This window comes from Homalodisca vitripennis, chromosome 3, assembly GCF_021130785.1.
Source record: "Homalodisca vitripennis isolate AUS2020 chromosome 3, UT_GWSS_2.1, whole genome shotgun sequence".
Lineage (NCBI taxonomy): Eukaryota > Metazoa > Arthropoda > Insecta > Hemiptera > Cicadellidae > Homalodisca > Homalodisca vitripennis.
The window spans coordinates 31,720,131-31,732,251 of record NC_060209.1 but is presented as its reverse complement, the minus strand read 5'-3'; the positions used below and the strand labels follow the sequence as shown (position 1 = coordinate 31,732,251).

Here is a 12,121-nt window from a genome sequence, read left to right as displayed (position 1 = left end):
TATAAATTTTTTGAAAAGACATAGTCGTAATATGCTGTTTGACCACTTCGTCAAAACCTCTAAAGAAGTCGGGAAAATGTTAATGAAAATAATATACATTTTCATGAATTTATTGATAGATTCAGTCAGTGATATTTTTATCTTTGCTGTACGTAAGTTATTGAGTGGTTCGAAGAAAAAAATCTTTACCCAGAAAATATGAATTATTATTGATTTTCCCAAATAAAGTACGTATTTCATGTTCCCTGCTGTAGCAGATGGAACTCTTTTACTCCAGTATGATTCATACAAAGTAAAATACCTTTGTACTACAGAAACCGAAAATGACTCCAAGGTGTGTGTTTATAACATAACTAAAACTGGCTGATTCAGCCTTCATGTATACAAGGATCGGTTCAAACACATTGCCGAACAGTACGTTCGAAAATGTATTCCAATTATTCCAATAAATGTTTAAGTGTAGACAATCTTGCCAGATATAAAATCTCGTTGGTAATTTGGAATTTAAGAATACTTTTGTGGTTCTTCTCCCTTAACAGTACGGAAAACACTAAACCTCTAAATACTAAACTTTTTTCAGGCTATTAAAAACAAAATTAAAGTATACCTTAAATAAATAGAAATCCAAAAACCAAGGAACCATCCCCGAGGATATATTCCCACTCTTGTTAATGAGGTGGCTTCAATACATAAACATTAACAAGGATTTTTAGAGTTGTAGGTATTTGTCGTTTACATTGGTAAAGAGCATTTCAAAGGATTTCAATACGAAACCCTAACAAAAACATGCAAGGAAATCAAGCAGTTTGGTTAGCCTCGATTGAAGAATATTTCGATGAAAGTAGGGGAAAAGATATAGCCCATAACGAATCACAGAAAGAATAAATTTAATTTGCCAGCTGCTGGAAAAGGAGATACAGAAGAAGATTTAAATGTTGATATTGCGAAACCCCTGTTATTATTTTTACAGACAAGCAGTAAAGGTCAACCTATGTTGATTGTACCTAAAAGCAGACAAATTACTGAAGACACTTTGGTGACGACGATGAGCAAGAAAAGTATTCCCTAAAACATTTATACTTAATTATAAGTTACAGTAGTGACCATGGAAGTGAAACAGATGCAGAAGATCCTCTACCAATAATACCCGAAAGACAAGAAGTACTAAAAATAGCAGCTAAATAAATACATATCTCTGCATTTGTGTAATGAACATTTCTTAAAAACAATCAATGTTCTATGGACAACTATTGATAATGTCTACATAAGAACAGTCTGAAGGTAAAAATAAGGAAAAAATTGGAAAATGATTACGTTTTCCCTATTGTACAAAAGCGAAATTGACAATACAAATATTATTTCAACGGACCTTCCAATAAATGTGAATAGAGATAGAAACACTTTCAGCTGATTCTTTAGATACGGGTTCTTTTGGAAGTCTACAAAGTTGACATTAATGCCTGCCCCTGTTTTTTATGTGTCATCAAATTTTTTGTAAATTGAGTTTTCAAAATACTCTGCATGGCTATCCTAAGATATCCCAATCTCCAATGTAACTTGAGAGAGCTTATAGTAGTTTTTAATAACTTATTCATATTTTTAACTAAACATAATAACATGAATAATTAAAGCACACAAGTACTTACGTTTGAGCATACTTATATAAGAAACATTTTTATAACAACTATATGATCTAGTTCTTTAAAGGTTAAAAATGTCCGAGTTACCCCATTATGTGGGTATATGCATTACAAGAAAAAACTAAACAACGTTTGGATGAATATTAATTATATCTTTGAAATGAGACATCTTCCATAACCATAATTATGCAACCAAAAATTAGGGCGGGGAAGTGTTTTATGTTTGGGATTGATCTTATGTGGCAAACCTCTGATAAAACTCGGTCGTTTTACTACAGCCAGGAGTTAGAAGGTCACTCTAGTATGCTGCCAATCTCACATCAGAGATTCAGCTTAAAACATGAAGCAGAAGTATAAAACTGCGCTGTAAACCAAAACTCGTCTCAAACCCACAATTGTTTCACTTCAGAAACTTACATTTTAGGTCTTAATGCTAATCTATTGTAAAAATACGAACATCTAGCAATACCAGAGGTATGCAATTAACAGAGTAAAATAGAATTATTATTGCATACATATGTTTATATGGGAAAATTGTGAAGATAATCGTGTTTGAAACACTGTATTAATATTAAGACACTAAAATCTTTTTGAATTGTATGGGTTTATTTGAAGATGTTGTTGAAGATTTGCGTCTAGCATCTCATTTAGCGTTCCTTCAAGAGGTTCCTCGAGAGGATGAGCTTCGCTGGTATTGTTGTGAATTTCGGAGCACAGTCAATTACAATATTAAGTTTTGTATTTTGTAGTCCAGCAAAAACTCTTTGATATTATTATGAGATTTTCGACTTTTTTATATTACATATGTGTCATAGAATGTGTGATTTTTCTCTTTTTACTCTATGGACATTGTATTGAGTATGTGTGTTTTTTTTCTGTGTATGTTGATTTGAACGAAATCCGAACCGAACAAAAACACAACATAACCTAAATTTGTTACACACAACCACTTACTTATCATTATGTTAAACTATTTCATAGATAGTGATTAGTTCGTGTTGATAGAGAAATTTTATGTTTTAGAAAGTCAATAATTACAATGGGTGATAATCCATTTGGGGATAGAGGAAGAGACACTAGAAAGAAAAAGTTTTTCCCTTCAAACAGGGTAAAAAGTCAGACCTTATTTAATTTTTTCAGTTTTAGTACATCATATTTTTAGTATTTATTAATTCCATACACATGTAATGGCTAAATATAGTATAAAATAGTGTAGTTTTATGTACAGTATGGTTTTATTGAAATAAATCATTTCTAGATTTAGATGAGGGTCCAACTTATATGATGCACCAAATTAGGCTATCATCATCGAAATAAGTATGATAGACTTTAGGCTGAGTAGAGCACTAGGCTCTCCGTTAGGCAGGAAAGTAAAATAATTAGGTTTGGTAAGTTTTTGTAGGCTAGTTTTTTGAAAACAATATTTACAGTATTCTCATTTTTTAAAGGAATCTTTAGCTTCACTATAACTACTATGGCTATCAAATTACCGATATTTGTGATTACAGAATCATCGATATTTGTGAGTATTGAATCCTCAATATTCATGAACGACTAAAACTACTGAAAACAAAGTGTCGTACCAATTCTTGTAATTGGTATTTCTTAAAACCGCACGGTTCGGCAGTTTTTATATCTTAAAAAGTAATAATGTAATGATGAATAAGACTATCTGACTAATGTATATTTATAATATGTAATAAACAAAACACTATAAAACAGTCGTAGTTATTTTGGTTCCAGCTAAAATAGTACCTAATAGTTAATATATTCATTAAAACAAATTTAGAGAGTTTAAAAAAGTGTTTTTTGTTTTGACTTTTCTTGCGACAAAACATTTTGATTTTCCTCAATTAATTGTAGTTTTCACCTCCTCACTGCAAACTAGAATTAAAGTAGCAAGATTGTTATCTTTTAGCCATTTGAAACATTTTTCAGTGTTTAAAAATATGTTTTGACCCAAAATCTCATGTTCATCACTACTTTTCTTGCCAATTTCATTACTCTAATGATTTTACTTTGTTTGAATTAACTTAATTTTAAACAATTTTATAACAATATCTGTTAAATAAACACAGTCGGCAATTATTAATTATGAATGTCTAAAGGTCAACTGTTTTCATATTCGATAGTTTAGTTATTTCTAATTGATAGTTGATTCAATTGTCGTTGTGGCCGCTTATTATATTGAAGCCAAAGTTTTCTTTTTAGGTATGTCCTCAATTTTTTAATTTAATATTACTATTTTTAACACTTTTTAAGTATTTTCCAGTAAAATAGTCAACAAGGCTCACAAAGTGGGACTAATACTAAGCCCTTACTTTGAAAGAGAGTTGATCTCGTGCTCTGTGATACTACCCACTTTCTACAGTCTAATCTCTTTTATAATTTTGGAGACAGATGTTTCTTTGCCTTAGATATTAGTGCCCGTATTATACTATACCTGTATTAGAAACTTCCATTTGAGCCTGTACTGCTATCTCTTTTTTTATAACATGATATAGGATCAGTGATTTAAAAATCCATGCATTTTAAATTAAGCTTTGGTCACCAGTGCTCCAGGTTATTGTTTGAACCATCACATCGAGCACCTGAGAAGCTGGTACTGTTTAAAACCACCAAGGCATAATTGTACACTTTTACAATTGCTTTACGTTTCGCTCTGTAATTCACTCTTAAGTAGTTTTTAAGTAAATTGAATTATTTCTATCTTTGTTTTGCAGCTTTTTAGTTAGTCTATCAATTAGTTTAAATTATACTTTAGATATACAGGGTGGGGCAGGGAAACATCCCTACTTTCGAGGTGGCATTGTGAGTAGTGGGGACATGTTGGAGGAGTGGGGGTAGGTTCGAATGACGCTGTGGCCACGGAATTTTCCGATAGTAGCGCTGTCAGTTGTAGACATGGCTTGGTCGAATGAGCAACGCGCTTTTGCTGTCGAGACGTATTTTTCTCAGAATAAGTCTATTGTTGCAGTGCAGCGTGCGCTGCGAACTCGTTATCGGATTCCCCCTCGCAACCCTGTTCCTGACCGCAAATCCATTTTGTTGTGGGTGGAAAACTTCCGTGCATGTGGTAGTGTAGTGAAAAAGAGAGTTGGGGCTCGGAGAACTGTCCGAACTCCAGAAAACATTGACCGTGTCAGAAGATCGATCTTGCAGTCTCCTAAGCGTTCTGCCCGCAAGCATGCATCCGCCCTTGCATTGTCTAATCGCACTGTGCGTCGTATTCTCCACGAAGAACTCCACTTCCATCCATACAAGATGGTCATCGTTCAAGAACTCACACAACGGGACTGGCAACAACGAAACTTTAATTGCTGACTTGCCTCATGATGCACGAGTTTTGTTTAGTGACGAAGCGCACTTCCACATTTCTGGAGTTGTTAATAAGCAGAATATGCGTTATTGGAGTGGTGCAAACCCTAGGGTAGTTCATGAGAGGCCTCTACACAGTGAAAAAGTGACTGTTTGGTGTGCAATCAGCAGTGAAGGCATAATTGGGCCTTATTTCTTCGAGGAGGACAATCGTTGTGTTACCATCAATTCCGAGCGGTATGTAAACATGCTCCAACAATTTCTTGCACCACAATTGCAACAGAATAATTTTGGAGTAGTGTGGTTTCAGCAGGATGGTGCCACAGCCCATACTGCTAGACATTCGATGGCTGTTTTGAGGGAAATGTTCCCCGGGCGATTAATCTCCCGGTATGGTGACATTCCATGGCCTGCGAGCTCGCCGGATTTAACTCCGTGTGATTACTTTTTATGGGGATACCTCAAGAGTGAAGTGTTTAAACATCGACCCAGAACCCTACAAGACTTGAAAGATGCAATTCGCGTTGAAGTTGCCCGCATTCCACAACAAATGTTTCGCAGAGTTATGCAGAACTTCAGAACCAGACTAGATCAGTGTGTTGACAATGAGGGATATCACTTGAATGATGTATTGTTTAAAACAAAGTAAGAATTAACTTCCATCTGTACCCTTTCGATGCCACAATAAAGTTTTGTTCTAACACTTTTCGTTTTTTTTTAATTTACCTTCAAAGTTAGGGATACTTCCCTGCCCCACCCTGTATAACTAATTTTGTAATTACCAAATAATTAATTTATATAAAATATTCACTTTAGATCTGAGAAAGCTGTATTTTGTACAAAATAAAACCTTATCCATCACAAACATTTTTACTTGATAAGGTGGTTACATCTTATTTTTATAATAAAATAATATAATGATCTTGTTTTGATAAATAGATGGACAAAACATTCTTGTAATACTTGGGCACATTAAACAAAAACGTATTATTGTAAAAGCATCGATTTACAATATCATATAAGTTTAGAAATACATAGTTTGAAAATAATGGCTGTTTCCCACTACCATATTTATTTTGAAACAAAACCAAGAATAGCCAAAAAATATCTTTAAAAGTCTGTTAATTTAGCTATGAATAATTCATTTCTAAAAGACTGATCAGTTGGACGCTAATAGTTTTAGTCTGAACCTCGACGATCCAATCAATAAGATGTTGGCTTCCAAAGGGTTAAAACACTACTAAGCTTAAATCACAACTAACTCAGTTTTGTTGAGCTGTTTTTATCAAGCAAATGACACACTGATTTACTAGTTGGTCATAAAAATGTCTTGACTAGTAGGCCTACTTGATAAGAATTTTGTTGAAACTGAGCAACAAGCTATCGCTAGAGATACTGGTAAATAACCCAGAGGTGGTCAATTTGCTGTTAGTAAATTGACTCTAATGTTCATATTGTCTGATTGTCAAAGATCTACTTTTGTAATTGCCTGTTTAGCTGTTTTAGTAATTTTTACAATATCCGAAAGGTGCACACCTTTACTAAATTACTAGCCTAATAATTACCAAAAGTTAATTATTATTTCTAATGCATTTAATGTACGTAATGTATCAAGAAAATACATAAACAGAATTTTTGTCGGAATATATAAAGCATTTAAGTGTCAACATATCACTAAATATTGTCTTATTTCAGGAAAAAGATGAAAGAAACTATGGGACAAGAAAATTAACGGTTATATTAACCAAACCAGATGGCGAGAAAGATAGAGAAGGGAAAAGCTTCAAGGGTAGACCTCAAGATAATGCAGAAAAACCACTTTCCCAGCCAACCATCATCCTTCGTAATCCTGGAGGAGACAATCGAGCTGTGTCTCCTAGCCAGAGGACTGCAAGGTAAATACTTAAGCTTATTTTTGTTTTTAAATGCTCAAAAGAAAACTGTAGATGTTATTTCTTAATGCTAAATAACAAGGTAAACTCTAATCATATTGCAGATCCATTCTCTGATATTTTAGTTAACACTCCATTTTCATTGTAGGTCAAACTACATCAGATGGATTTGTCAGTGTGTGAGCATGCAATATGTATTTTATGAATGATTCATTCTGCAGCTCTGAAGAGTTGTGTTTTAGTGCTAACTATTAAACAGTGAGTTTAAATTACCTCAAAATTGTAATTTGCTCAATGTTTAGCCGTAGTGTATACCAGAAAACTTAAAAGTTTGTAATAACTAATGGTTTACCGTGTAAAACATTTTAAACCAGATATTTATTTTAAAATCACATTCAATTTCCATAACACAACACTTTGGTCCTTAACGTTTCATGCCTAATTACAGTTTAAAAATCAGTCTTAATTGTCCTCATCTGAATCATGTAAACTGGACAGATGCTTCAGGGCTTAACAAGTTTATGATTCAAGGTTTACATTTTTTTAACTTGGCTGAAAGAAACTAAATTATGTACCTCAAAACCTTTTAACAAAATGATTATTTTTGCAGCCCTCATTCTGACCCAGCCATTCATTGAATTTATATGAAATCTCTAATCTACAAAGTATTTGAACCATCAAACTGAAAACCATCCTATAGGCTATAATGTTGGTTTTTTTTTCTTACACACCTTAAAAAAATTTAAATATGGAGATTTACATATGATTGGTTAGAATATTACAAGCAGCTGTCACATAATTACTCAAAAAATATGTTTACAAAATTCATTAAGAAAGGATTTTTAAGTAGTTTTTGTATGGTGGTGTAACCCCTCAAGAGTAACCCCTGTATACAGCACTTCTCTACTAAGTGTTTTGAACTGCACCTACACTAAAACTTAAGTAACATAAAAACAGCAGTTTTGACTCTGCCATCGTATTGTGAATTTGTTATTTTCTAAAATAATAGAAATATAATATATGTATTATTGCAATTCGTTATTAAATCGTACCCTTCAATAATTGACATTTAGCAGAACAGATACACTTAGAATCTGCTACATTCTGCAATGATGTGTATCATTATTTACATATTGTTATTTTTCAGAGCCAAAAAGGAAAGTGAAACATCGGCTCCTACATACCACATTGCTGCAAAACATTCCAATTCAGAAAGTAAGTTAATCAAAATTAGTAGCACAGAAAGTTAAAATTTTTACCAAGTAAAAAAGTGATCCCTGCCACATGATCAACAATGATGGCTAAGCTATTATTAGATGCACAATGATTTACTTTGGAGCCATTCTTCAATAAATATTGCTTAAATCAGACTTTTCAGACACTCCCTCCTCCCCATTGTTACCAGAACACTAATCCCCTAAAAATTTACATTATTGCTGCCACCAACAACCTCCCCTTAATTTATAGAACTTGTTCAAAAAATTGTAGCATAATAAAGACAGTTTCAAAGTAAAACATGATTTATTAATATAAAACTAGCATTCCACACCTGTACAACACTGTTTTGAACGGTTTGCTATTTCTTTTCGGGTTGTACATTTTTTTAATTTTAATGAGTTTGGCCATACTTTTTTTAATCTAAATGCAACCTTAACTTAGGAAGACAATTACTACATTATCACTCAGCACAACACTCACTTTATTATTACACTCGACTGTAACGCACATGCACAACTGGATCTGACAGATAATTCGGAGTCTGTTTGCTTGTCGCTTGCCACTTGCCTGTCTGTACATGTCATCAGACATACAGACATCACTACATTTCTCGACTCCTACCATGGCGGACTTGCTGATTCATACTTTGTTACCAACTTGCATAAATACCCAAACGGATTTATGTTAGAGACACTGTGTTTTATGTTATGTTTATGTTATTTACCCGCAATATTTCACAAAGTTTCATCTTTACTGTCAACGTTTGGCTCACACTTGTAAAACTCCTACTTGCTCAAAACGCTTGACACAAGTAAATAGAAACAATCTGAGATACGATTTAAGCAGAGATTTATATGTAGGATTTAGAGATAGATTAGCTTTAATTGGACTGTCTCGTTGGAGTTATAATTCTAACTTTAAAATCTTTTGGTGAGGAAACAGGCGAATTTTGTAATTAAATTCAAGCAATTAATTGTTGATTTTTAATAGTTACATAATACTGCATCAAAACCTCCACCCTCCCCTGTAACAGTGCATTATGCTGCCGAAAATCTTCCCTTTGCTCTGGAGCGTTATATAATTTAGGGATGGCAGCCTTATAATTTTTTTCTGTACATTATAACTTTATATTGGAATTTTTGTGATGGTCAAACTTTGAGGTTGACTATTAGCAACATGTAAATAACCAAATTGTTAATACAAATTTTAAAAGATTATATTTTTATGAAATGGTAATTATTTTGCAACAGTTTTGTTAATTTAGTATCATTGTACAATAAACGTTTTATAGTTAATTTCCAAGATACTGATTTTTGTACAGTCGACTCTTGATAACTCGAATTTCAAGGGAACGGCTGTTTTCTTCGAGTTACGTATAGTTCGACTTAAGAATAGTTCGAGTTATAAAGGTAATATTTCACTAAATTCGACTTACAGAGGTAATTCGACTTACAGAGGTAAAAAAAATAAAATTCGAGTTATAGAGGTACAAATAAACTATGTTTTTTTCCCCTACATCCTTTACAAAACTAATGTATGTACTGTAACATAAGTACAGCATTTGTACTTACTCTCACACTGCAATGTATGCCTACAATTCATACGTACATACAATACAAAATTTCGAGTTGTAGAGGTAATGTATTTAAAGACTTCGACTTATCTACTACACTTCGAGTTATAGAGGTAATTTTTTTATCACTTCGAGTTATTGAGGTAAAATTCGGGTGCAAAATTAATTCGAGTTACACATGGTTTTTTTTCGACAGGCAGGTTTTCTCAAGGGAACGGAAAAAAATTCGAGTTATCAAAGAATTAGACTTATTGAGGTTCGAGTTATCGAGAGTCGACTGTACTACACATACCATTTAGTGTAGTTTAGTTTTAGTTTGACAATTTGGAATATAAATTTCTAATACTTTTTTACGGTTTTATTGTTTTTTGTCATTGAAAATTTATTGACAATACACTAGACTGTAAGCAGTAAAAGGCTTTTCAATTATGTAAAAATGTAATTAACTATGTAGTGTTTTCATTAATTAGATGTAATATCATTTGGAACAAGCAGAAAAGATAAAACAAAAGATATGTTAGTTTTCTATTAAGTGTATTGGTAGAATTAAGTGTATTGTTGATGTCCAACATACAGAATGACTGTGAAACTTTTTAATCATTTGAGTGTCTATTGCCAGTCACTGTACACTGTAGCATGCAAAGACTGCCAAGGTATGCATGAAACCTGTAATTTTTTATTTTAAAACATGCTATTCTTTTATTTTTTTTTAAGATTTAAATACAAACAAATGATTTTTTTAGAAAAAATACCTGTTTGATACTGTGCCAAATGTAATTAAATTTCTGCTGAAATATGTGTAAAAATTTAAATTTCAAAAAGCTTTTTACTTTATGTATGATTATGTATTTGTAAATAATACTTTTTGATAGAAGCGTGTTTACTTAAATTGTATTCTAGATAAACTCCTGATTTTATTAAAAAAACATTACATTTGGGTCTCCTTAATTGTTAAGTGTGGTTAAGTTAATGGTTTTTCCAAAATTTGTTTGTACTTTTAATTGTATAACTTATATACTAAACTTTTAATGTGAAAATATTGATTAAAATACAGAAACATTGATTACTGGAAAATAAAAACAATTGCATTGATTTTAATTCAGTTAAGTATCAGGATCTGCTATTTAGCTAATTAAATATCTTTTATAATAGACCTAAACTACAATATTTACAAACTATTTAGAAAATAAAATATCTTGTATAATAGGCCTACACTACAATTTACCTTTAAGATGTTATTTACAACTACTGGCTGTTAGATATAAAATCATAAACTAACAAAGTGAATCAAGTTTTTATCCCCATACTGTATATTATAATTATGCTGAATTAAAAGCTTTTGTTACATATAAGTCAGTGAGTTGCAGAATTTTGAGTATCCACACTATTTGGATATCTGTGATATAGCGAAAATGCCTACATCGTACATTACAAATATCGGTTGCTTGTATATATATATACATACATCGTAGGCCAACACTGAGTAATTATTTTTGCTCTCCATATTTCCTAATTTCATAATACCAAATTTGAAAAATATAAATTAAGGATTTCCAAACTGTCTTGATATCATCACTTTTAGCAAAAATGTCAAAATCTGTATTGTACAAATGGCAGTAAAAGGATTTTAAAATGGTTTGAGATTGATATATTAGTTACCCTAATAGAGCAGAAAAAGTAAGCGCTCTGTGGATACAATTTAATGTAAATAAAAAGACGTTTGACAGATATTTGGTCTTCCGATCATATGTTAGTTTGCTTATTTAAACGCATATGTGACAGATACGGCCAAATACAAAATAATTTAATCGGAAAAAGTAAGTGCTCTGTGGTGTAATGGTACCTAGCACATTCACCCGGCAAGTGAGAGATCCGGGTTCGACTCCCGGCAGAGCAAGTACTTTTTGTGATTCAATGTTTATTGAAATTAAATAAGGCTATTGCCATTTATACAATTATATATATATATATATATATATATATATATATATATATATATATATATATATATCTGTATATATAGCCTACTTAATTCTCCAAGAACACAAACTTGATATAATTAATTTGTAATCTATAAATATTAATAGTTATTAACTAAAGTTTAAGTCTGAAATTATTGTGAGATTATTCAAAAGCGTAAATCTGTATTATGACATACTTCGAAGATATTAAATGCCAACACAATCTTTATTAATTAGTAAACTTCCAAATGGTATACCTTTACACTTTTCTCTCATTTTGTGGAGCATTATGAACTGAATGTAAATGACATAGGCTAGTGTTGACAGCAACGACAATCAGCCATCGATAATGTAATGTCAAACCTACCATATCAGATCACTATGGCCAATAAACCATGATCAGGTGAAAAGTATTCAGACTGGAGCCCAAAATTTCATAAATTGTAACAAACACAAGGCCAGAATTTAAAAATTTAACTCTTCAACAATTCACTTGCAAAAGAAAGGTGGGATTTTCGA

At 32.0% G+C, this 12,121-nt stretch overlaps 1 protein-coding gene across 1 annotated transcript in view; it reads left to right on the top strand.

The window, feature by feature from the left end:
• Positions 1 to 2,540: 2,540 nt before the first annotated feature.
• LOC124356766 (protein SMG9) overlaps positions 2,541 to 12,121 on the top strand; it is a 28,272-nt gene continuing 18,691 nt past the window's right edge. The window contains exons 1-3 of the mRNA XM_046807955.1: positions 2,541 to 2,748; positions 6,654 to 6,853; positions 7,998 to 8,065. Coding sequence (XP_046663911.1) covers positions 2,680 to 2,748; positions 6,654 to 6,853; positions 7,998 to 8,065 — 337 coding nt within the window. The 5' untranslated portion in view covers positions 2,541 to 2,679. The remainder of the gene's footprint in view (positions 2,749 to 6,653; positions 6,854 to 7,997; positions 8,066 to 12,121) is intronic.